Source organism: Myotis myotis, unplaced genomic scaffold, assembly GCF_014108235.1.
Source record: "Myotis myotis isolate mMyoMyo1 unplaced genomic scaffold, mMyoMyo1.p scaffold_m19_p_4, whole genome shotgun sequence".
NCBI lineage: Eukaryota > Metazoa > Chordata > Mammalia > Chiroptera > Vespertilionidae > Myotis > Myotis myotis.
The window spans coordinates 89,407,855-89,434,793 of NW_023416346.1; the positions used below are offsets into that span (position 1 = coordinate 89,407,855).

Sequence of the window (26,939 nt, forward strand, 5' to 3'; positions counted from 1 at the left end):
GTAATGAAATCACATATTTCCTCAAAAGTCCACAAGTTATAAAACCTCTACATAATTCCTAGAGTTAATTAACTGCTCTGCCTTCTTACTGGAACCTGTGTTCTTGGAGAGATTGTTTTTATTTTATGTGGAACCCTTCACAAAGGCATGGCTATTTAGTCCTTAAAATCCTTGTTGGGATCCAATCCTTCATCATTCTAATTTCTGATGCATGTGACTATGGATGTGAAACTCATTTATCTGCCCATCTCCTTCTTATAATTCAACATCATTTATACTGCTCTTAAAAATCAAGGATGTCTTCTTGTTGATTTACTTCTAAGTTGCCTCTAGAAAGGGTATGAACTATTGCCTTTGTTGATTAGAAAAATTTTTTTTTTCAGAATTCTGTATACCATGCTTCCTAAAATCTGACTTATTTGGGGGAAAATATGCACTATGAAACATCTCTACTAACATTTCTTTCTACTATAAACTCAGCATTAAAACTGCATTTTACTTCTAAATCAGGGGTCCTCAAACTATGGCCCGTGGGCCACATGCAAATACAAATATTGTATTTGTTCCCGTTTTGTTTTTTTACTTCAAAATAAGATATGTGCAGTGTGCATAGGAACTTGTTCATCGTTTTTTTTTAAACTATAGTCTGGCCCTCCAAAGGTCTGAGGGACAGTGAACTGGCCCCCTGTTTAAAAAGTTTGACGACCCCTGCTCTAAATTAACTGGTAGTAAACAATCTAAAATTCCATCCAACTTCAGATGGATCTTTTTTAAGTTCACAATGACAAAATAAAAGTTAATCCCATAAACATATGATAATCTGGTTTGTGGGAAAAAAGGGAATCTATACTGGTAATAGGATTTAATGTCATACACAACACATGAAGTATCTGGATGTTCATAAGTCAATACTAAAGAAAAAAATAACAAACCTTCTTGCAGATATAAAAAATAAAAATCCCTAGTCTCTACCTGTCTGCTGAACCTTAAACAAATTGTAGTTCAGACATGGGCACATCTAGAATTCCGTCGTTTCCCTTAGATCATTATTCTTAGAACTATCCTATCATTGTTTAAACAAATGAGATGAACACAACAAGGAAGGGGTAGGAAGGATAACCTTAATATTTTTTGAAAAAGCTTTCTAAACTCATGACTAAGAATCCATAATTTTGGTAAGACTAAACTATAGAAATTTCTGAAAGATGTTGTTTTTATACTAACTTGAAACTTTTAAGATGACTAGAAATCAACAGCTTAAATAAAACATTCATAAGTCACATGGGCCAGCCAATAAAAAAAAATAACAAAAGGACCACATTTTTCCATATGTGGCTAACTAATATTATTTGGTATTGATAATAGTAAGCAGCTAATTTTTTAAAATATAGAAAAGCACAAAGGAAAAAGTACTTCAGCTGCAATTCCTCAAACCAAATTAACATCTGGCTAATGTACTTAAGCAGTTACTATTTTGAATGCTAGTTATGAAAGTTAGGATGAAGTAAGTCCACTTGTGAAGGACCAATGAGTTCTGAAATTTATTTATAAAAAGTACAACTCAGTATAGTTGAAAGGTTTTAAAAATATAAATCTTATAAATAAGGCAAAGTTGTCTGATAAGTTCTGACATCTGAGGGACATGAACCAAAAAACAACCAAACAGTAAATTCATGTACCAAGCACTGTTACAGAAATGGTACAAAGTCTTAAGAATAGCATCATGGAGGTTCAAGCCCATAAGAAACAGAGACCTGCAAAAATATGGGACAGATTGTTTAAACGGTTTTGAAAAACAGTACCTAAAACAAGAAAGGGGTCTTATACTGAGTATGTGGGAGAGTTGGTATAGTAATAAGATGTAAGATAGAGGCACTCAAGTTCTATTTTGTTTCTATTTGATGATTCAATAAGAAAAATCATCTTCCAACTGGAAATAGTGGAAAAAAACAAACTTTTCAAAGAGAGAGTTAAGAGCCTAAATTTCAAAACTTCTAATGATAATCTTTGAGAAATAATAGAGAAAAGGAGATACTACAATACTAGACTTTATAATGTTTTTATCTTCAAAGAAAGTGACCTGTAGCATAGCAAAATCTGATAATAAACCCAAGGGAAAATTCTGCAAATATGTACAATATGTGTTCACCAGAAGTAGGGATCATGGCCAAGTTAACCTCATTTCATTTACACAGGGGTGTTTCTCAACCTTGGTTTGCACATGAGAATTACCTGAGGAGCTTTCTCTGGGGTTGACCAGACAGCAATATTTTTAAAATTTCAGTTAATTATATTGTGCAGTCAAGGCTGAGAACCATGAAGACAATACTGCTGACTAGTCTGATGTGGTTTCTATACAGAGACTAAAAAGGTTTCTCATGCTATCTTTATGAAGAAATGTGGGCTAGAGCAGTGCTTCTCAAACATCAGCATACAAACTGAATCACCTGAAAATCTTGTTAAAATGCAGATTCTAATTCAGTAGATTGGAAGTGCAGCTTAGAACCTGTACTTTATTTATAATTTTTAAAAGTTTTTTTTTATATTTTTATTGATTTCAGAGAGGGAGAGATAGAAACATCAATGATGAGAGAGAATCATTGATTGGCTGCCTCCTGCACACCTCCTACTGGGGATTGAGCCCGAAGCCTGGGCATGTGCCCTCACCGGGAATCGAACCGTGACCTCCCAGTTCATAGGTCCATGCTCAACCACTGAGCCACACCAGCTGGGCAGAACCCGCATTTTAAATAAGTCTCCAAGTAATGTTATCGCTGCTAATGCTAGAATCAGTTTGAGCAACAAGGGCCTTGAGGGCAATATCGTTTAAGAGATTCACATTATTGAATACCACCCTCAAAAATTATGGAGCAATGTTACCTTGGACATTTTACTAAGAGTTATACAGCTAAAATAACACATAGTAAGAGTACTACAGAGAAAGGGAAAAACCTGTCTGGGCAGTTCACATGAAGATAACCTGGCATTTTTAGTTAACAAAAGCTAAATAAAAAGCCTGTTTGACCAGCCTGCCTATGAAATCTAACATAGTCCTACACTACTTTCACAGACCAGTGTTTAATAATGGAATATAACTGTCCCACTGTAACCTTCTGTTCACACTGTATGTGGACTATCTGAAACATTTTAAATAACTCCAAAAGAAAAAGGGACAAACAGAAGAAAGTATATAGAGTAACCAAGATGATGACAAGCCAGGGAACATCATAAAAGAAATGGTAAAATAACCTGGAGATGTCTAGTGTGAAGACAAAAAGGGGCATGATTACTGTCTTCAAATATTTAGTTATAACATGAAAGAGAGCCAAAAATATAGTGTCAAACTAGAGCCAATAGTTGAAGAAACATGGGAGCATATATAATTCCTTCTTTTAATACAATAACCTAACAAGTAAAATTGTCCCAAAGTAGCCTCTTAAAGCAAGCAAACTACCCATTTCTGGAAATATTCAAGTAGAGGCTTTATATAAAAGAGGGGATTCCTTATTAGGTAGGAATTTGAATACACTGATTTCAAAAGACCGTTTGGACTACAATGTCATTAAGAATGGATTAAGTCTCTTGGTTTTCTCTTCTGGGTTCACAGGTCATATTTATTTTTCCCCTTTTTACTGAATATTTTAGGGTGACACTGGTTAACAAAATTATACAGGTTTCAGGTGCACAATTCCACAACACATCATCTGTACACTGTATTGTGTTCATCACCCGTGTCATGTCTCCTGCCATCACCATGTATCCCTACTATACCCTCTTACATCTCCTCCCCACCCACCAATCACTACACTGCTGCTGTTGTCCATGAGTTTTTTCTTTCCTTTTTTGCTCAATCCCTCCACCCCTTCATACCCTCTAACAGCTGTCAGCCTGTTCTCTGTAAGTCCGTCTCTACTTTTCCTGTTCATTTTGTTCATGATATTCAACATTAGTGAAATCATGACACTTTCTTGACAAACCAATTAACTTAGGTTGCCCCATCCCAGCCCTCCAACACACCTTGAGCCTTACTACCATCACACTTCTACTAATGCTGTTCCCTCAGCCCTTTTTTTAGGTTCTCCCCATTGCATTCACCCTTCAATGTTCCATGAAATTCTAAGAAATTATTACTATCTCACCTAGCAATTTTTGCATTCATCTCTGCACACAGCATTTGTCTGTGCCATCAAAGTGGCATTTTGTGCCTAATATGGTCTTTTATATATATATATATTTAATATATTTTATTGATTTTTTACAGAGAGGAAGGGAGAGAGATAGACAGCTAGAAACATCGATGAGAGAGAAACATCGATCAGCTGCCTCCTGCACATCTCCCACTGGGGATGTGCCCGCAACCCAGGTACATGCCCTTGACCGGAATCGAACCTGGGACCTTTCAGTCCGCAGGCTGACACTCTATCCACTGAGCCAAACCGGTTCCGGCTATATTTTTAATATATAGCTTACTTATCCAACATAAAGATATCATTTCAAAATGTTATCAATATAAAATTAGTGAAGTGTTTTACATTCTTTTTTTATAACAAGTCTCTGAAACCTGGTATATATGTTATATTCACAGCACATCTCAAGCTGGATGCTAAGTTAGCAATGGTTCAATAGATTTATTTTGTATATTGTAAAAATAAAAAAATTAAGAGAAAAAACAAACAGAAAAATAATAAATTAGCAATGGTTCAACTGAAATGCAGTTCTATCAAAACAACAGTTGTGTTTAATGAAAAAATATTTTACACTGCTTCAGTTTTTTATTTAACTTTATTAAAATTAAAGGAAATTTAAAGTTCAGTTCCATAGCTACACTAGTGACATTTCAAGTGTCCAGTAGCTACATGTGCATTTTGAAAAAGGAAATCCTGAATGTAAGCAATGTTCTAGAATGCCTTGTAAAATAATCTTACACATATCCAATGAGCCTAGTCTCATTTTAAACAGTTCCTTCACCACTTAAGAGGCATATACCTGAAAATGTAATAAATATAAACCACAAGTTCAGCCCCTGGAAGATGTAATGTCACTAACGTTTGTTAAGTGAAAACAAAAGGTTAAAGCACCAGGTCATAGATGTCAGGGGACCAAAAGTCCAAATGATCAAATACATCTCTTTCCATTTTGCTGTAAAAATATTAGTGAAGAATTATGTTAAAAAATTGTAGTACATTTCCCGTTTAACTACTAAGAGGAAAAAAGAATCCCTACACACCCTGGGCTCCTTTTATCATCATAAAAGAGAGGAATTTCAATCTACTATCTTACTGTCAGTTATAATATTCATATGCATAAATCAGAAATTTTGGATTGAGTATACAATCAGCATCAGCCACTTTTAAACTTAAATCCTACATACTAAAATCCTAATATACAAATCGACCAACCAGGGGAACAACTGGTCACTATGATGCACACTGACCACCAGGAGGCAGACGCTCAACACAGGAGGTGCCCCCTGGTGGTCAGTGCGCTCCCACAGGGGAAGTGCCGCTCAGCCAGAAGTCTGGCTCATGGCTGGCAAGTGCAGCAGAGGTGGCGGGAGCCTCTCCCACCTCTGTGCCAGCGCTAAGGATCCCTAGGGGGATGTCCGCCTGCTGGCTTAGGCCTGCTCCCCACAGGACCCTAGTATTTCTATGAAAAGCTTACCAATAGAACAATTTAAGAGAAAAAAATATATAAATGTTCTTAAATCACTTAGCTCTCCCCCTAATTATAAGCAATACACACCACTCTATATTTACACAGCCCTTTCACTATATTTCATTTAATCCTCACAACAGTCCTATGAAGAACATCTCACTACCTGTATTTTACAGATATAAGAAACAGAAACACAGAGAGAGGAAGTGATTACCAAAGGGCATGTCCAAGACTATATTATTTTAAAATACATTCTATCAATCCCAATAGGCATGTTTCAAGTGTTCAATATCCCTATGAGCTTTGTATATTAGGTTGATTCCTGGTTTAAAAATTTCCAAAGTGACAAAACACCTTTATAAGTACTATTAACCCAGCAGTACTTACTTCTGAATCAGTCAACTTTTAGTATATTTGTTTTAAATACAGTTGTCTCCTAGATAAATAGCATATTTTATTAACTTTATTTATCTCAGCATACTGTGTGCCAATGTATCCAAATCCATTCCTGGAAACAATCAGCCAAATTAGAAATTTTGCCCAGTCATTGAAAAAATTATTCAGAATGAATGTATGACAGTGCTGGGTAAATTTAATTCCGAGGAGAAAAAGTCAACAAGAAAACCAAACCTGAGATTTATTAACTGTAGTTAGAGAATTTAAAAGAGATTTTATTCACCTTGAGAATTTTAAAGCATTATTAGTCATTAACATATATTAATATAAATTATGCAAAATACTATGTTTCTGACCACTGCTAGAAGTATTTCATTTAATCATCCTAATCCATTTACTCCAATGCTTAAATATGTAATTTTTATGATGTTAGGGTGAAAAGTCACCTAAGACATTTTGATCAGTACTAATAGGTTGGAGACCTGGTGCTAAGTATAAGCACACACATATTATTCAACGGACATACTGCATCATGGTACCCAATTATGGAGACTTAAGGGAACAAAATGTACTGTTAACAAAACGACAGTCTTTACAAAACCGAATTCTGAAATTCAAATGCTTTTTTGAATATCAATTTAAAAATAAGCCACACTTAAGTCTGGAAGAAATACCATCTTTTTCAAAACAAAAAGGGAGGGGGGAATCAAGGTAACCTAATATCAACCAATTACTAAAGTATCTTGAGCATTTTCATGTGTTCATACAAACTCCAAACTCAACCGTGTTCTAAAGTAGAATATGCTGATTAAAAAAATTTAAAATAAGACATAGGTATTGTATCAACATACAAATGTGTCATTAAAAAGAGAAGGGCAGGCATCATTCTGTTTGCAACAGAGATTCATTAAAACCTCAGAGTAGATGTAAATTAATGGCATGCTATCCGTGTCAATAAAGAAAATGTTAGATCATTAATACCATCACCAGAAAAAAAAAATAATGCAGTTAAAAAAAATCAAGTCACAAAGAACTGCTGATTTTGAGGTCAGGATATAATGTACCATCACATATGTAGTCACCAAAAGTGTTGGGAATTCTTCATATATAGAATGTTTAATTAATATGTTATGGCATTTGGCCCTAGCTGGTTTGGCTCAGTGGATAGAGCATCAGTCTGTGGACTGAGGGTCCCGCGATTGATTCCAGTCAAGGGCACATGCCTGGATTGTGGGCTCCATCCCCAGTAGGGGGCGTGCAGGAGGCAGGCAATCAATGATTCTCATTGATGTTTCTATCTCCCTCTTCCTTCCTCTCTGAAATCAATAAAAATACATATTTTTTAAAAATATTATGGCATTTATAACAGACAAATAAAAGGTTGAAAACACCAGGATGGCTTTTTTTATTCCATGAGTAGCAGGGTGGTATTCAGCTGTATAAAAAGAACAAACAAAAAAAAAATAGGAATACTGGGTTCTTGTCTTGTCTGTAACATTAACTATTACTAGCTATGTTAATTTGGCCAATTCAGTTAACCACTTGGGCCTCAGGGTCTCCATCAATATTAGAGTACTGAATTGTTAAACTATAAAGTACTTTCCAGTTCTATGAATTCATGACTATGAATAAGATATAATCAAGGTCACATTACAGTATTAAGACAGAAGAATGAACCATAAGAAACATAAAAAACTAGGACATAAGGTAAAAAGCTGTGCTTTTCTCACTGCCATTTCACTCATGTATTTCAATCTCCCTTTTAGTGACTATCCTATCTGTTTGAAAATAAACATAAAGCATTCCTCTTAAAAGCAGGGGAGAGCTGATGTTTCACTGCCTTTACTTATTGCGTGATACCTCTCACCACCCACACAATTTGTTGATTATTTCCAGGACTGGCCTATCAGAGGATGCTACCCAGGGCTCCACCACTGCTGATACTATTGCAATATGAGATTTTAAAATATTATTTGTATGGCAATGTTAGCTTAGCCTCACTTATATTCTATTTCTACCACTTGAAAAGGACAACAAAAATACACAAAAGGATTCAGAAATGTTCTTCATATGTCTAATCTCTTTGCAAGTCTACTGACTTGCAGCTCACAATTTTGCCTATTACAACCCTCTAAAACAGTGATGGCGAACCTTTTGAGCTCAGCGTGTCAGCATTTTGAAAAACCCTAACTTAATTCTGGTGCCGTGTCACATATAGAAATTTTTTGATATTTGCAACCATAGTAAAACAAACACTTATATTTTTGATATTTATTTTATATATTTAAATGCCATTTAACAAAAATCAACCAAAAAAGTGAGTTCACGTGTCACCTCTGACACGCGTGTCATAGGTTCGCCATCACTGCTCTAAAACATAAGATCAAAAGAAAGTCAACAAATCAAAGACAGAGATCAAGCCAAATGCTGCCAATTCATAGGAGCAAGTTAGTTTTCAAAAGAAGCCATTATGATGACATTTCAATTCACTCCAGTACTTGAGATGGAATTTCATCTTCTATTACCCATGTCACTGAGCTGCCTCACTACATTAGAATTTGGTCTTATCCACACAAACTCCATTCTGACTTGCTTTTCGTTATTCCCAAAAAGTAAAAAAAAAAAAATTACTCAAAGCCCAGAAGGTTCATGTAGTTATAAAAGAGTTACTAATGTAAAATTACTGATTACTAGCAATTTAGGTGATAACTGGTAAATAAAAGTACTATTTTTGAGAACATGAGTTTTCCATCAAAAATTAACTTTAAGCCCTAGCTAGTTTTGCTCAGTGGATAGAGCGTCAGCCTTCGGACTGAAGGGTCCCGGGTTCGATTCCAGTCGAGGGCACATGCCCAGGTTGCGGTCCCCAGTAGGGGGTGTGCAGGAGGCAACTGATCAATGATTCTCTCTCATCATTGCTGTTTCTATCTTCTTCTCCCTTCCTCTCTGAAGTCAATAAAAATATTAAATAAATAAATAAGAGTGAAGCCAATTTTTTAAAAATATATCTTAATGATTTTTTTACAGAGAGGAAAGGAGAGGGATAGAGAGCTAGAAACATCGATGAGAGAGAAACATCGATCAGCTGCCTCCTGCACACCTCCTACTGGGGATGTGCCCACAACCAAGGTACATGCCCTTGACCGGAATCGAACCTGGGACCTTTCAGTCCGCAGGCCAACACTCTATCCACTGAGCCAAACTGGCTAGGGCTGAAGCCAATTTTTAAAATTAAAATCACTTGACCAGCCCTGGCCGGGTGGCTCAATTGGTTAGGGAGCCTCTTCCTGTACACCAAAAGGTTTCAGGTTTGATTCCCAGTCAGGGAACATAACTAGGTTGCGGGTTCGATCCCCAGAGTCAGGGTTATGGAAGGCAACCAACTGATGTTTCTCTCTAAAAAAAAAAAAAAAAAAAAAATCAATTAAAAACATATTCTCGGGTAAGGATAAATAAAACTACATTAAAATCACTTGATTAAAAAAAATTATTATCTACATAAATGACTTATATTATTTGAAGAAATCAATTTTGTTACAGAACCAAACATGCTGACAACTGTGCTTCCTGAACCTGTGTTTCTAAATAGAAATGATGACAAAGGTGGCTATATATCCCCAGTTTGTACAGTAGCAGTCTATACCTGTTGTCCTATTGTACTTAATAGGAACCTGGCCCTCTTTCGTTCTCAAAAGTGGCCCAGTTTGAATAAATTATATGGCTACTTAGATGTAACTGCCGGTAACTTTAGTGAATAAAAAATGAAAATTGTAATTAAGAGTTAACTCCTTCCTGTAGGCAAGTGGAGAGCAAGAGGAAAGAGAGTGTTCATTCCAGAAAAGATTATTGAACACAATATCCCCCCCCACAGACAGTAAGTTCATCACCATGCAAATGTTTTAACAGAAGCCCAACTTATAGTCATGAAATTATTGGAAGAGGTCCACGAATCTATATACATACCACACACTGTCTATAGCTATTTGTCTCAACATATATAGGTGCTATTATGACTAAAGAAATTAAAATCCTTGGGTTGGAGCACTAAAATACAAGAAAATTGACATTAAAATATTGACTATATGTATTCCAGAAACAAAACCACAAGTTAATAAGTCCCAAATCGTTCAAAATTGCCAAGATTTTTTTTTAATCTAATAGACATTTCTTTTGATAAAAGGTAATATGAACTGCTTGACTTTCTGGGAAACTTCCATATTCAAGGTTTAGAAAAATAGATACAGAAGTACTACTGCTTTCTTATATTGGTTATCAAAACCTCAAGGGATTAAGTAAACTGCCTACTTTTTAAATCTTTTGTGTTACACAGAAATGTTAAGGATTTAGACAAACGAAGAAAAACACATCCCAGCCCAAGGCTATAGCCCAAAATTCTAGCACCTCATTGATCTGGGTTTGCCAGGACTTTTCACATTGTAATTGGTTTCATATTGTAATTTGTAAATTAAGGAGGCTGATCCATGATTTGCTGTTTCCCAATCCACTAGGGCTGTGGAAAAAGTAATATACACATTATACTTCCATGAATGCAGATGCATCTTTGACCTACTATGCTACATATTCACTAACCTGAAAGAATATATCCAACCAGCCTAATATTTGCAGATGTCATTTCATAATTAAGCCATTCATAAAACCATTGCTGGTTTTAAATTATCAAATTATACAGTAATAGCTTGGACGGGGAAAAAAAAGAAGGGGGGGTAATTGCTAAATAAGTCTCACCTGCTTCATAAAGCAGATTCCCTAAGTTTTTGATGCAATATAACCTATAGATTTTTTTATTACAACCTTCATTTCTTTGCATTTCTGATCTAAACAGAGCAATTAAGTCTAGAGGCAAAAAAGTTTAGTGACTTCAGGTATTAGGCAGACCTGGGTTAAAATGGGGGCTCTGCTACTTATTAGCTATTTAACTGAGGACAAATTACTAATTGAGGACATAATAACCTCTTCCTGGAGTCTCAGTTACCTCAGTAAAATAGATATCCTCATGAAGCTTTGCTGTGATGATTATAAAATCATTCATGTAATAGCACAAGATCTAGCACATAAGCACTCAATACAAGTTAGTTATGAATTTAGGCTAACTACCCATCCCAGTTTGCTTGGGACAATCTTGTTTGTGCCTGTTGTCCAAACATAATAATGTCCCTTTTGCTCTTAAAAGAAACCTGGCTAGGGCAATAAATTATGTGGTTACTTTAACAATGATAATTAAAAGAGTTAATACCAATTAAAGTACCATATACCAATTACTTTTTGAATCTTGAAAGAGAAAAAATAGAACACAAAATAATGTAAGATCATGTTCCTGTAAGAAAGTCTACTGATATTTTATTTAGCTATTCAATGAACATATAAACAGTATTTATTTATACCCATCTTGTTCATTCTGTTCTACATAAGTACTGGTAAACTTCAGACATTATTTTAAAACAGGAAAATTCACAGATAAAGCACTAATGAGTTCCAGCTACTTAGAAACACTACCCTTTGAATTACCAGTATAAAACATCCATTCTCATCATGAAGTATGCCCAACACCAACTAACATGTATCAAATAAGCCCATCCAATTACAGGGTCTGCAAAACAGAATATTTTAAAACATGCAATCTATACATAAATCATCAGGAGACGCAACAAAAAAATAAATTACCTGACTGTTATGACATAGTATTGTAATACAATAAACTGGATTTTAGTTTTCTTCATACTCTGCTCTAGAAAAAAAAAGAATCCATTATTCTTCCTCTTTTATATGTTCTTTGAAATAGACACATTTTAAAAAATACACATCCTATATATTGTAGTCTCTCTCACACACACAACACACACACACAAACACACAACTACCAAATCTAATTCAATATTGGTATTAAGATATTTGGGGAGACTGAGGTTAGAAGGAACCAGGAATCTCATATGCTAGATATAAGATTTTGAATCTACCGTTTAATATAAGCTTGCTTAAAATATGCCTTACTTTATCATTTATCAGATCAGTAATTATTTTCATATTTTGATACTTTTGAGGACTTATTGGGCACTTTACAGTTACCTCTGTAAAGTAGTCCTAGCAGTGGCCTAGGCCGAAGGCAGAAGCTAAAAAAAGTATGAAAGAACATCAGGATGAAACATTTTCAGTAAGAAAAGTGGGTCCTAAAATCATATTTTAAAAAGTATTTAGATTGGTCTTCCTGGGCACTTTATTTTTACAACGGGGTGTTTTTTTTGGGGGGGGGGGGGACGGGACTAAAATCGTGCCTGCCTGTCAAGTAATCCTGGATGAACATAATGTACCTGATGGGATGACATGAGTAGTTATTTTGTCTTTAATCATTAAGAATGAAAGAAATGATTAGTAAGTAGTACGTTTATTTCTTCCTTCCTTCAATCACCCAAAGATATTGTGGTTAATTCTCATTCAGGACGTGCAGGCTCCTTATTTCTAGCAAAAAATTATTTTGGGGCAAAAGGTAGATGACAACCTGATATAAATGCTTCCCTTTTTCCCAAAACTAAAGAATGACCTATTTAACAAACCTGCTAGGCCTCAGATTCCAGGACTAACCTGTGGAATAAGTATGGTGAAACTGTCTAGGGAAGGAACGTGGCTGTCTCCTCCATCTTGAAATTAATCAGCATAAGGGAAAAAGGGACTGAGTGTTCAGGAAGCAGAAGCCCAACCGGTTAATACTAGTTACTAAAGCTATGGCGTACGTGGCAGGTACCGCCCGTAGAAGACAAGACCCTTAGGCTTTTTTTTAGGGGGCGGGGGTTGGTTGAACGGAAATTAACTCGAAAATCATCCGGCCAAATTCCTCTCTTTACAAGGGAAAAACAACACGCAATTTCTTTTCCCTCCTTTTTTGGGGGGGTGGGGAGTGGGGTGGGTATCCTTACAGTGATATCTGGCAAAGGATATTCCAGGGTTATTCAAGCGAGGGAGTAAACCACATATGCCTCAGATCCTCAGGGAAGATGTCATCATGGCCCCAGGGGGCGCCTAATTGATAGTGCCCTGCATAAGTGCTTAAAATGGGGTTTGCAAATCCTGGGAAATCTAAAGGCCCAAGGATTCCCAGCATCTGACTTACAGCAGCCAGATTTTTCCCCTACAAACCCCAGCCCACCGAGTTAAAGGGGCGGAGAGAGGCGAAGGAAGTCTCCAAAGAACCAAGGAGAGAATATCCTGAAAAGATTTAAAGATTGTCACGCCTGAGGCCAAACTTGAAAATCGCCTCCCCCAAATTCTCAAGACTCCGCAGGTTCCTGGCTGCGGGTAGCGCGGCCACAGAAAGGAAATATTTCCCCAGTACCATCCCCTTCAGAAAGCTGTCGACTATACACCCAACTAAAATGGCAGCGGCGACTACGCCACGGAGCCCCCCGCAGCAACCAGCGCCTGGGGTCCGGAAGCGGCGCCGAACCTCCTCCACCACAGGCCACTCAGGCCATTTCGAGAAAAAGCAGCAGCCACAACTCCGCTGTCTTCCTCTCGCTCTCCATCCATTTCTCAGAGGAACCCCAAAGCTTCACTTACTCGGTTTTAGTTGTCGGAATCCGAGTCGGTCGGTAAGGCCGCCGCCGCCGCCGAGGCTCCTGCGCGCCTCTCTTGTCGCCGCTCTCAGGCCCGCCTCCAATGAGTCGCTGGTTGAGACCCGCCTCTAGCCCAGCGCCCGCTCGGGAAACGTTGCTCAGGCAGCCATTATCTCCCCCATTGTTACCAAGCAGCGACAGGAAACGACTGCCCACAACAGGAAGTGATGATACCTTGTCTGGGGCCGCAAACCCCCCCTCCCCAGCCTATTAGCCAATCCCAGGCGATTCCTCGAAAAGGCTTGGCGGGAGGAGGAGGGAGGACAGCGGACGACGCCGACGCGGGCGGCAAGGCGGGCTGCGGCCTGGAAAAGGAAAGCTGCTTGTGACGCCCACTGTGTGACAAGCCCCACCTTCCTCCGCCATTTTGAACTGTGGCGAGAAATTCGCGTTCTGAGAATTGTGGGAACCTTTGCTTTCCCATTTTGAAAACTGAAGCACGTCACCTTCTGATGGCTTGAAGCCGTTTTTTCAGAGAGCTAAAAATGTGATAATAGTTTAACTTGAGGTCGCTTCACACAATCCAGACTAGTTCATCCTACCTTTTATTCAAGATATATATTTATTAAGCGCCAACTGTATGTTAAGCGCTGTTGTACATGTTGGGGATACGGCGGAAATAAAAACAGACCAAAATACGAGTTCTTATAGATAGAGAGAGAGAGAGAGAGAGAGAAAATAAAAGTGAGAGAAAGGGGTGAGAGAGTGCGACGAATTGCAATTTCAAAAAAAGAGTGGTCAGAGATGGGCTCTCAGAAGGTAACTCCCTGAAATACTTGAAAAGGGGCGGTGATTGTAAAAGGGTGGGAAAATCTGATAACTTTGGAATTTGTAAAGGGCAGTTAAGGAAGATCTTAGGAGGTAATGCCTACAGGAAACTTCGGAATAAGTCACACAAAATCTAACTCCCAGTTTCACAGTTAAAGAATAACATTACCCAAGTTTTTGGGTGTTTCCGTGTTTCTTTTCCCATTTTCTGTTGTTGTTTTTTTTTGAGTAACACTCCAGCTATATTGGTCCTATGCTGTAACTTAGGGAGTCTAAAGTTCGTAACCATTAGTCTATGCTATTGACAGAAAAATGTTCAGGAATTAGAAATTTTAGAAGCTGTTTATTTTTAAAACAAGCCTCTTCTCAATTGTTGTTTTCCCAGAAAAGACGTCCCTAACCACCCAATTTAACATATCAATTTCTCCATCTCCTTACCTGCTTAATTTACTTTAAAGCACTTAATCTTAAAATGCATTATTTGTGTACCTCAACCCTTAAGAGCAGTGAACCTCTTTTTGTTGTTGTTGTTCACTGTCACCTCCCCAGTCAGCTCATAGTAGTCCCTCAAATATTTTTTGAGAGAACGCTTCCTCAGCATGAAGGCCATTTTATCAGCCTGGAATATAAGTATTTTACTCCAAGCAGTTCCCCAATATCCCTCATAAGCTCCTCCTCAACTCGCTTTCCAGCAGGCTTGATCTTGTCATTTTTGACAGTATGTGAATATGATTTAAGTGCTGTGTTTCTACTCAGTTTTTGTCTTGTATTACATAATCACATACTAGAACTTTTACCTAGAACATATAAAAGGAATTCTTCAGTATCCTGTAATGTTACTAAGCCTGATATTGAGCTTATGGTAATAACATTACCAACTCCTTAACACATTCTTAATGCAAACGCGGCTTAACATAAAATATAAAATCATAAAAGAAGTAGAAGAAAATACAAGCAAATATGTGTATACCCTTGAGGATATAGAACTTTCTAAATATGACACAAGTCCAAAAGTGAAAATACTATTAAATATGACTTCATTAATAAAAGTAAAGCTTCTGAATGACAAAATGTAAGGTTAGTAAAGTTAAGAGACAAATAGCAAACTGAAAAAAAAACATTTCAACATGACAGATGACAGCTATGGGGTAATACTAGTTTATGATAAAATTAAAAGTCAACATAATTGACAAAATGCTAAATATATGATAAACATATCTGGCTAATATCACTAATCCCTAAAGAGCTATTATAAACTGATTTTAAAAAATAAATACCACAATTTAAAAATCTGAGAAGGACATGGATAGGCAATTTAAATGTTCAACCTCACTAGTAATCAGAAATAAAAATTAAAATGGGATTTCTCTTTTTGCCCCTCAGAATATCAAAGAATAAAATTCCGATAATATTGTTGATGAAAAGCCTATGAAATGGCTTGTTTGCTGCTGTTACAAATTGATATAATATTTTTGAGGCAATTTGTCAATATGTGTCAAAAGCCTCACATATCCATACTGTTTAACCAACAAGACACATACAGAAATGTATTTTAAGGAAAAGAAGTGGACAAAGATGTATGTAATGTTAATCATTGAAATATCAGTCCTAGCCGGTTTGGCTCTGTGGATAAAGCATCAGTCCTCGGGCTGAAGGTCCCAAATTGGATTCTGGTCAAGGACATGTACCTCATTGCAGGCTCAATCCCTGGCCCTGGTTGTGGTGCATGCTGGAGGCAACCAATAGATGTGTCTCTCTCTAACACATCGACTTTTCTCTCTCTGTGTCCCTCCCCATTCCTTCCATGCTCTCTAAAACAGTGGTTCTCAACCTTGGCTGCACATTAGAATCACCCGGGAATCTTTTTAAAATCCTGACTTCTGGGCCTCATCCTCTGGAAATTCTGTTTCTTTGTTATGGGGTGGGGCCACAACATTAGTAACAGAAACAGAATTTCTGGAGGATGAGGCCCAGAAATCAGGATTTTAAAAAGATTCCCAGGTGGTTCTAATGTGCAGCCAAGGTTAAGAACCACTAGTCTAGATGAATATACAGGCAAATAAAATGTGAAGGAATTATTAGGTATTTTAACATTCTTTACCTCTTTCTGTGTTGTTTTGAATATTTTACAATGTGCATGCACTACTTGGTATTGGGAAGAGGGGTCATTTTCATTTTCAAAGAAAAGTCTATTTGAATCTGAAAAGAAAAGAAAACATCTCTACATCCACTTATTTCTTCAATGTTTCATTCAAGTATACCCTTCTCTCCTTCCATCCTCCCTCTCTCCCTCCTCCCTCTTTCTTTCTTTCCTTTCTTTCTTCCTCTTTCTTTCTTTCTTTCTTTCTTTCTTTCTTTCTTTCTTTCTTTCTTCCTTCCTTCCTTCCTTCCTTCCTTCCTTCCTTCCTTCCTTCCTTCCTTCCTTCCTTCTTCTTTCTTTCTTTCTTTCTTTCTTTCTTTCTTTCTTTCCCTTACTTATCTCTTTCATATATTCTTTCATGCTCATTTATAATCAAGGAGCTGCAACTATTTATTCAATTTTGGCATTCAATTCACCTAGAACCCAAGGAAGAAACCACTGAATAATTTTCATTGTTTTCTTGCAGCCTAATTGAATTTCTCACCAATGTGCTTTTTACGTATTCATGATGTTCAAATGATTTTTACCCCTTCCTGGTGAAATGTCCTTTAACAGGATAAAAGTAAAAGAATTTTCCAATCTTCCTTCTATTCATTTATTCAAAAAAATGTATTGATCATCTAATATATGCTGGTGACTGGGAATAGATGGGTAGACCACAAACAAGAAGATTCTGCCCTTGTGGCAAGACAGACATTGCTTATAAATGTAATGAACAGTTTTACAAAGGAGATATGTGGATACAGTGGGAGGGATATATAAAGGGAACATTTAACTTAGAGAAATTGCCATTTTTAGCTGAAATCTGAGCTAAAGGAAGACTGATGGTTAGGAAGAAAGGCAGATTAGGGAGGAGCTCTGGGAGTGGGAATAACCTGTACAATTTTGCTAGGGTGAGGAAATAGAGCCTGAGGAAGTGAAAGAATAGCTTATTTTCTGTAGAAAATCATTCCATTTTATTTTCTTCATAACACTCATCACATTGGAATGTATTTTGTCTATTTTGTAGTTTATGTTATTCATTGATTGTAGTATTTGTTTATAGTCTGTCAGTTCCCACTGGCCCACCCACCCCCAGGCTTAAGTTCCTTGGGAACTGAGGCTTTGCCTCACCCATTTACCACCATATTTTCTGACCCTAAAATATGTAATAGACAATATATTTTTAAAGGATCAATGAATTAGCTTGTAGTTCACATTAGATATTTTGGATCTTATCCTAAAAACAATGAGAAGTTTTTAAGGAACTTTTAAAAAGAGATCATTTAAAAATGATTAAATAAAGGTGTTTTAAAAAATCTTTATGCTTGATATGTGCTCGAGACTGCATTTTCTTTATAGTAGATATGCTTACTGTTTTAAGATTCCAAACTTCTTTATCTTTATGGAATGAAACTGGTTTTGTTTCAAAATGACACCTACAATATGTATATTTATTTAGTTTAGAAACTACTCCTAATGTCAAAGTAGCTTTTTCAAATCTTTTGAATAAGTACCACTGGCTCAAATCAATTTAATTGGAAAACAAATGTCTGTCTCTTAGTGCTTCCATTTTTGTCTCAGTTAGATTCTTAGGAGTTCACAATAATATTCAAGATATAAGTGAATCATAAATGTTTTCTTCAGTTTCCCTGAGGAAGGGAATAGGAGGATGGGAAAAGACAAGTGAAAGGTAATCAGTAATTCATTTTATTCAGTTAGGTCATTCATTCAACAATATGTATTGTGTGCTATGGCACTGTGGCAGGCCTTGGGGCTGTAGATATAAAAGATGTAGTCTCTGTCCTGAGGAAGTTCACAATCCAGAAAAAGATGTATCCTAGAAGGATGTAGTTCATCTACAGTCATTTTGTAAAGATATGTGGAATCTAAAGCTGATATGTTGGTTCCATTGTAGGGGCCCAGACAACACTTTTAAGGAAGTCACCCACAAGCTTGGATTTATAGAATGTCAGAGGTTTTAAAAATAAGTGAAAGATTAAAGAGCGAAGCACACATATCATAAGAGTAAAGCCCTTCTATTCCTTACCATATTTAGAAGCCTTAAAAAAAACAGCATTATATATTTCCCATAGGCTGGTATAAAAGATTACAATTGCTTTCATTACTCACACTCCAGTGCCGTATTTGTATTTGCATTGTTATTGAAAGCCTAGTTGCTCTAGAACTCAGTTTATCTCTTTGAAAAATGTATATAGTGGTATCTATTGTTCATCCCACAAATGACCTGTAAGTTAATTAATGTGGTTGTTCTCCAGTAACATATACTCTAGAAACAGGAAGTATTATTGCAAATATTTAAATATAGTAAAATAAAATATGTATTGATGTCTAGTTAATTAAATGAATAGTAGGGGAACTCAGTGTATTTACTGTCATGCCTTTTTTCTAGCTATTACAGCCACAGTGAAAGGTGTCTGTTTACATTATATGATTTCTGGGAATATAAAAGTAACCTGCCTAACGAAGTAATGTCAAGCACCTTATGTTTCCAAACATGAAGGTTTTAGATGCTCTAGTTATAAAGCATAGGGCAGTTTTCCAACTCATGCCAAACAACTAGAAAATAATCTTCCTGTAACAACTTAACTATTATTGCAGAGAAGCCTTATCTTATCTCCAATTAGTAATCTATTTTTTAAATTATTTAAACTGTGAAAATAAAATGTTGACTATGCACTGTCTCTGGCATCAAACAACTATGTAATAAGTTTCTCTTTGGAGACAGGATGACTCTGTCTTCATCCTCCTCAGTCACCATAAAAACCTCAAGCCCATCTGGTCCTACACCCACCTAAACTTTCATTTCTATAGAGGTCAGCTATAAATCCACTTCCATCTCCACCTGCACTGTTTTGCACCCTCTCAACATTTTCTGAGCTCTTTGGACCTTGCATTTGAAGGTAACACACTTCCCTGCTTCCTTAGTCTCTTCATAGAAAGGTCTCTCCTCAGCACTCTGACTGAAAAGTTCCAGCTTCCAAAATACCTCCATTCCCCCAAGACTCACTGAGAAAACAAACAAAAAACCCAAATGCAGACTTTTTTTCTTCGAAAAGCTTTCATATCTCAAACTCAGACAAGGAGATGGGTGAGGCCTTTAAATAAAGTGCAGATGCCTAGGCCTCATCCTAGGATTCTGATTCAGATGTTTTAAGAACTTAGGAATCTACATTTTAAATAAACTCTCCAGAAGGTTCAGATGCAGGTTATCTGCAGAGAAGTATTTGAAAGATGGACTTTAGTAAAAACAATAATAGTTACCCTTCTATGTGTCCCTACTATGTGCCAAGAACATTATGTACATTTTGTCATTTAACTCTCATTAAAAAAAACATTGGAAAATGTTATGAGCATTTTATAGTTGAGGAAAATAAAACTCAAAGCAGCAAAACCAAAATATGCATGAGATCACACAACTATGAATTAATAGAGATAGGTTTGTATTCTAAGTGTATGCTGCTTCTAACAACCCAGATCTCCTAGCTCCTAAACCAGGGCTTAAGTAAATAATATATTAAAATAATATTTTCTTAAAGATGATTAAAAAAATAGAAAGCCCAGCTTAGCTGGAAATTTTATTCCTTAGATGTTCTGTATATTTTACAATACTAAAGATCTTGAATGGGCATGGTCTTTTCAAATATGTTCTCTCTCTCTTCTCTCTCTCTCTCTCTCTCTCTCTCTCTCTCTCTCTCTCTCTCCCCCCCCCTCGCTCTCTCTCTTTCTCTCTTGGCTGAAATCACTTATTTCTTTGGCTAGATTAATTCAATTTTTTCCTTTTTGGCAAGACAAAAGTACTTGGAAATACCTAGGGGAAAAAAATACAATCTCTGACGTCAGGAAAGCCTGGACAGTGCTTATCTGCTTCTAAGCACTCAAGATGTAGCTGTGATAAAATGCCTATCAGTCTTCCATAGCTCTATATGTCAAGGAGAAATAGAATTCTGTTTTAAAATATGCCTTACTACCTACATATAGAAGTAGATAAAATTAATATTTATTGTGTACTTAAAATGTTGTGCTCACGTAGGCAGCACATATACTAAAATGTGCCAGGCTCTGTATTACCACTAAACAGTGCTCTTATTTAAGGCTCACAATAAACATGCGATGTAGGTATTAGTATACCCATATTAAAGTTGGGAAAATTAAAATTTAAAGTAACTCTATCAAGCAATACAGCTAGTAAGTGAAGGAGCCTGGGATACAAACTGAGTCTGTGTTACTTTAGAATCCAGGCTAGGTGCTTAATCCCTCTATTAAACCTATAAAACAAGCATGTCAAACTCCCGGCTCGCAGGCCACATGCGGCCCACAACTAATATTTGTGCGGCCCAGCCAATATAACAGTATGTAAGACATGTTTTAATAAAAATTTTATAACTTAATTTTTACAATATTTGTTATACATAATTATTAAAAATGAACTACAACGTTCCCTAATGACTGATTACTATAATCCTGTTGCATTCATTTCCCTTACTCACCTTACCCACAGGCACACCATTTCTCTCAACTAATACTAGCAGTGAATATTTTAGCAGCCTATGGCCACGTCATTAGTCTTGTACTGACTTGCTTGGCATGCACAACAGGAAATTTTTCGCTTTCGGAGAACAAGGAAAATTGGTTTATTTGCGTTATGGTTATTAATTTGTGCAGTTATTCAGTGTCTAATAAGTTAATGTTCATGAAAAATATATTAATTTTGGGAGGGGGCAGAGGCGGAGGCACGGGAGGGGGCCGCTGTAGCCCAGGACCTGCAGGCCCTGGGGTATGAGAACTTCCTAGGGGCAGCGGCGCTGAGCCCCTAAGGCCCAGACTTCAGGGCGCTGTGCACCTGGCTGGCGGCTGGCGGCTGAGCTGGTGACTCTGGGCGCCTTGGCGCGGGAGCGAGAGGAGGGCGCGGAGGCACTGAGTGCCAGGTGATAGACCCGGAGCGGAAGAGGACTTCCTGCGACAGCTACCCCGCCTGCTGGAGGAGCTGCACTGCCCTGACTGTGCGCTCTTCAGCGGAGACTGCGCGACTGCGCTGCAGGAGCCCGGCGCTGGCCTGCGCCTTCTGCTTCTCAGAGCTGCTGCCTTCCCTGCCTTCAGGATCCCTGCAGCCCCTTCTAAGCTACCCACTAGACGCACCCAGGTGGGAAGCATTGGAGTCCCTGTGCCAAAGCCTGGGCGATCAGTACTGCTGCCGCCATAGCCTCCTCCTAAAGCACCTGGACCTCACGATATTTGCATTCCAGTGGAGTGATCAGGCAGAGGCCAAAGGGGAGGCCATGAAGGCAGTGCTGTTCCCAATTCGAGAGACTATGACCCCAGAATCAGATGTCTCCATTGCACACATCCTGGCTGCCCGAGCTGATCTGTCTCATCTTGTCCCAGCCATGAGCAAGGCTGCCCGCCGAGGGACCAGCTGTGCCATCAACAAGGTGCTTATGGGCAATGTGCCAGACCCAGGGGGACGTCCAAATGAGTTTGAGGCTCCTATGCCCAGCTGGCAGAGCAGAAGAGAGAATGGAGGTGGGAGGAAGGCAGGCCGCCACTGCTGGGGCCATAAGAAGAAAAAGAAATAAAGGGGGACTGGATCCTCTATGAGATGCTGATACCATTAATATATATATATATAAATATATTAAAATATATAAATATAAATTTTATAATATATAATCTTATAAAATATATAATATATAATTTTATAATATATATGTAAATTTTATGAACATTTTCTATTTTATGTTAATGATGACTCATTTATTTCAGCCCTTTGTATTCAGCATGTCTCTATCGAAATAAACCTACCTTTCTATGAAAATTGAAGCTTTTGTTTTTTTGCGGCCCACATAAACTTAAACCTTGTTTATTTGGCTCATGTTAGCCTTTGAGTTTGACATGCTTGCTATACAAACTAACCTTTCAGACAAATAGTACCCTTTAGACAGAAAAATAACTGCAATTGGGTTATTAAAGAGAAACCACCACATGATTCAGAATAGGGAGTGGAATAGAGTATTTTTATTTTAGATGTCTTTGCTTTATCCATGGAGCACAGGGCCAGTAGATGCATCCATTTCTCATACATGAAGTACCCATTATACCCTATAGCTATTTCACATTGAGTGGTAGGTGACCTGCATTAGTTTGAGCTCTGAGCAAAGAGAGGGAAATACAACGTTCTCTTTTTAAAATTTTTTTATTGATTACGTTATTACATATGTGTCCTTATCCTCACATTACCCCCATCCCCCCAACTCATGCCCTCACCCCCATGTTGTCTGTGTCCATTGGTTAGGCCTATATGCATGCATATAAGTCCTTTGGATGATCTCTCCCACTTACTCCCAACCTCCCTTACCTTCCCTCTGAGGTTTGACAGTCTGATCAATGCTATTCTGTCTCTGGATCTGTTTTTGTTCATCAGTTTATGTTGTTCATTGTATTCCACAAACGAGTGAGATCATGTGATATTTATCTTTCTCTGACTGGCTTATTTCACTTAGCATAATGCTCTCCAGTTCCATCCATGCAGTTGCAAATGGTAAGAACTCCTTCTTTTTTATCGCAGCATAGTATTTCATTGTGTAGATGTACCACAGTCTTTTAATCCCTCATCTGCTGATGGGCACTTAGGCTGTTTCCAAATCTTCGCTATGGTGAATTGTGCGGCTATGAACATAAAGGTGCATATATCCTTTCTAATTGGTGTTTCTAGTTCCTTGGGATATATTCCTAGAAGTGGGATCACTGGGTCAAATGGGAGTTCCATTTTTAACGTTTTGAGGAAACTCCATACTGTTCTCCACAGTGGCTGCACCAGTCTGAATTACCATCAGCAGTGCACTAGGGTTCCTTTTTCTCTGCATCCTCCCCAACACTTGTCATTTTTTTGATTTGTTGATGATAGCCATTCTGACAGGTGTGAGATGGTACTGCATTATCGTTTTGATTTGCATCTCTCAGATGATTAATGACTTTGAACATGTTTTCATATGTCTTTTGGCCTTTCTTCTGTCTTCTTTCAATAAGTATCTTTTTAGGTCCATTACCCATTTTTTGATTGGGTTGTTTATCTTCCTTTTGTTAAGTTGTATGAGTTCCCTGTAAATGTTGGAGATTAAAGCTTTATCGGTGATAACATTTGCAAATATGTTCTCCCATGCAGTGGGCGTTCTTGTTATTTTGTTGATGGTTTCCTTTGCTGTGCAGAAGCTTTTTATTTTGATGTAGTCATTTGTTTATTTTCTCTTTAGTTTCCATTGCCCTAGGAGCAGTATCAGTGAAGAGATTGTTTCGACATATGTCTGAGATTTTTGCTGCCTGTGGATTCCTCTAGTATTTTTATGGTTTCCCATCTTATATTTAAGTCCTGTATACATTTTGAGTTTGTTTTTGTGTATGGTGTAAGGTGGTGGTCTAGTTTCATTTTTTTGCATGTATCTGTCCAAATTTTCCAACTCCATTTATTGAAGAGGCTGTCTTGACTCCATTGTATGTTCTTGCCTCCTTTGTCAAATATTAATTGAGCATAGTGGTTTGGGTCAATTTCTGGGTTCTCTATTCTATTCCATTGATCTATACGTCTGTCCTTGTGCAGTACCAGGGTGTTTTGAAAACAGTGGTTTTGTAGTACAGCTTGATATCTGGTATTGAGAACCCACCTGCTTTGTTCTTCTTTCTCAGGATTGCTGCAGCTATTCGAGGTCTTTTTAAATTCCCAATGAATTTTTGAAAAGTTTCTTTTAGGTCTGTGAAATATGCCATTGGTAATTTAATGGAGAGTTCACTGAATCAATAGATTGCTTTGGGTAGTATGGACATCTTGATGATGTTTATTTTACAATCCATGAACACCGAATGTTCTTCCATCTGTTTATGTCTTTCTCTATCGCCTTTTTCAGTGTCCTGTAGTTTTCTGCGTATAGTTCTTTTACCTCCTTAGTTAGGTTTATTCCTAGGTATCTTAATTTTTTTGGTGCGATGGTAAATGGGATTGCTTTTTAAGTCTCTCTTTCTGTAAGTTCATTATTGGTGTATAGAAATGCCATAGATTTCTTGGTGTTAATTTTGTATCCTGCTACATTACCAAATTCATTTATTAAGTCTAATAATTTCTTGATGGAGTCTTTAGGGTTTTCTATGTACAGTATCATGTCATCTGTGAAAAAAGAGAGTTTTACTTCTTCTTTTCCAATTAGGATGCCTTTTATTTCTTTTTCTTGTCTGATAGCAATGGTTAGTACTTCCAGTACTATATCAAACAAGAGTGCTGAGAGTGGGCATCCCTGTCTTTTTTTTTTAATATTTATTGTTCAGATTATTATAGTTGTTCCTCTTCCCCCCCCATAGCTCCCCTACACCCAGTTCCCACCCCATCCTCTGCCCTTACCTCCCCACCGTCCTCATCCATAGGTGTACAATTTTTGTCCAGTCTCTTCCCGCACCCCCCCTTCTCCCCACCAAGAATTGTCAGTCCACTCCCTTTCTATGCCCCTGATTCTATTATAATCACCAGTTTACTCTGTTCATCAGAATTTTTATTCCCTTGATTTCTAGATTCACTTGGTGATAGATATGTATTTGTTGTTCCTAATTTTTATCTTTATCTTTTTCTTCTTCCTCTTCTTAAAGAATACCTTTCAGCATTTCATTTAATACTGATTTGGTGGGGATGAACTCCTTTAGCTTTTTCTTCTCTGTGAAGCTCTTTATCTGACCTTCAATTCTGAATGATAGCTTTGCTGGGTAAAGTAATCTTGGTTGTAGGTTCATGGTATTCATCACTTTGAATATTTCTTGCCACTCCCTTCTTGCCTTCATGGTTTCTGTTGAGAAATCAGCTGACAATTGTATGGGTACTCCAGTTTAGGTAACTGACTTTGTTTCTCTTGCTGCTTTTAAGATTCTCTCTTTGTCTTTTCCTCTTGGCATTTTAATTATGATGTGTCTTGGTGTGGTCCTCTTTGGATTCCTTTTGTTTGGGGTTCTCTGTGCTTCCTGGACTTGTAAGTCTTTCTTTCACCAGGTAGGGGAAGTTTTCTGTCATTATTTCTTCAAATAGGTTTTCAACATCTTGCTTTCTCTCTTCTTCTGGCACCCCTATAATTCGGATGTTGGTACTCTTGAAGTTGTCCCAGAGGCTCCTTACACTATCTTGATATTTTTGGATTCTTTTTTCTTTTTTCTCTTCTAGTTGGGTGTTTTTTGGTTCTTCATATTTCAAATCTTTGACTTGATTCTTGGGATCCTCTTGTCTGCTGTTGGATCTCTGTATATTATTCTTTTTTTTAAATTAAATCTTTATTGTTCAGATTATTACATTTGTTCCTCCTTTTTCCCCCCATAACTCCCCTCCTCCCAGTTCCCGCCCCACCCTCCGCCCTCACTCCCCACCCGCTGTCCTCATCCATAGGTGCACGATTTTTGTCCAGTCTCTTCCCGCATCTCCCACACCCCTTTCCCCCCCAAAGAATAGTCAGTCCATTCCCTTTCTATGTCCCTGATTCTATTATGATCACCAGATTATTTATTCACTTGATTCTTAGATTCACTTGTTGATAGATGCATATTTGTTGTTCATAATTTGTATCTTTACCTTTTTCTTCTTCTTCCTCTTCTTAAAGGATACCTTTCAGCATTTCATATAATACTGGTTTGGTGGTGATGAACTCCTTTAGCTTTTCCTTATCTGTGAAGCTCTTTATCTGACCTTCAGTTCTGAATGATAGCTTTGCTGGATAAAGTAATCTTGGTTGTAGGTTCTTGGTATTCATCACTTTGAATATTTCTTACCATTCCCTTCTGGCCTGCAAAGTTTCTGTTGAGAAATCAGCTGACAGTCGTATGGGTATTCCCTTGTAGGTAACTGAGTTTCTTTCTCTTGCTGCTTTTAAGATTCTCTTTTTGTCTTTTGCTCTTGGCATTTTAATTATGATGTGTCTTGGTGTGGTCCTCTTTGGATTCCTTTTGTTTGGGGTTCTCTGCACTTCCTGGACCTGTAAATCTATTTCTTTCACCAGGTGGGGGAAGTTTTCTGTCATTATTTCTTCAAATAGGTTTTCAATATCTTGCTCTCTCTCATCTTCTGGCACCCCTATAATTCTGATGTTGGTACTCTTGAAGCTGTCCCAGAGGCTCCTTACACTATCTTCATATTTTCGGATTCTTTTTTCATTTTGCTTTTCCAGTTGGGTGTTTTTTGCTTCTTCTCATTTCGAATCTTTGACTTGATTCTTGCGCTCCTCTGGTCTGCTGTTGGGTATCTGTATAATATTCTTTATTTCAGTCAGTGTATGCTTAATTTCTAGTTGGTTCTTTATCATAACATCGAGGGTCTCATTAGATTTCTTGAGGATCTC

General features: G+C 37.4%; 2 protein-coding genes across 4 annotated transcripts in view; one reads left to right on the forward strand and one right to left on the reverse strand.

The window, feature by feature from the left end:
* The window catches only part of RLIM (ring finger protein, LIM domain interacting), a 26,463-nt gene extending 12,519 nt beyond the window's left edge, over window positions 1-13,944 (reverse strand). The window contains exons 1-2 of one of the 3 annotated variants that reach the window (XM_036304376.1): window positions 13,621-13,941; window positions 11,734-11,797 (exon numbers count right to left, since the gene is read on the reverse strand). The gene's annotated coding sequence lies outside the window, so the exon portion shown is untranslated. Of the gene's footprint in view, window positions 1-11,733; window positions 11,798-13,620 lie in introns of all 3 variants that reach the window. The other 2 variants (XM_036304377.1, XM_036304375.1) reach the window with 2 other exon arrangements.
* On the forward strand, window positions 12,789-22,160 carry LOC118653514. The gene is made up of 3 exons (XM_036304181.1): window positions 12,789-12,804; window positions 13,346-13,648; window positions 21,451-22,160. Exons 1-3 carry the CDS (start codon window positions 12,789-12,791, stop codon window positions 22,158-22,160), a joined length of 1,029 nt encoding a protein of 342 aa, XP_036160074.1.
* Window positions 22,161-26,939: the final 4,779 nt, after the last annotated feature.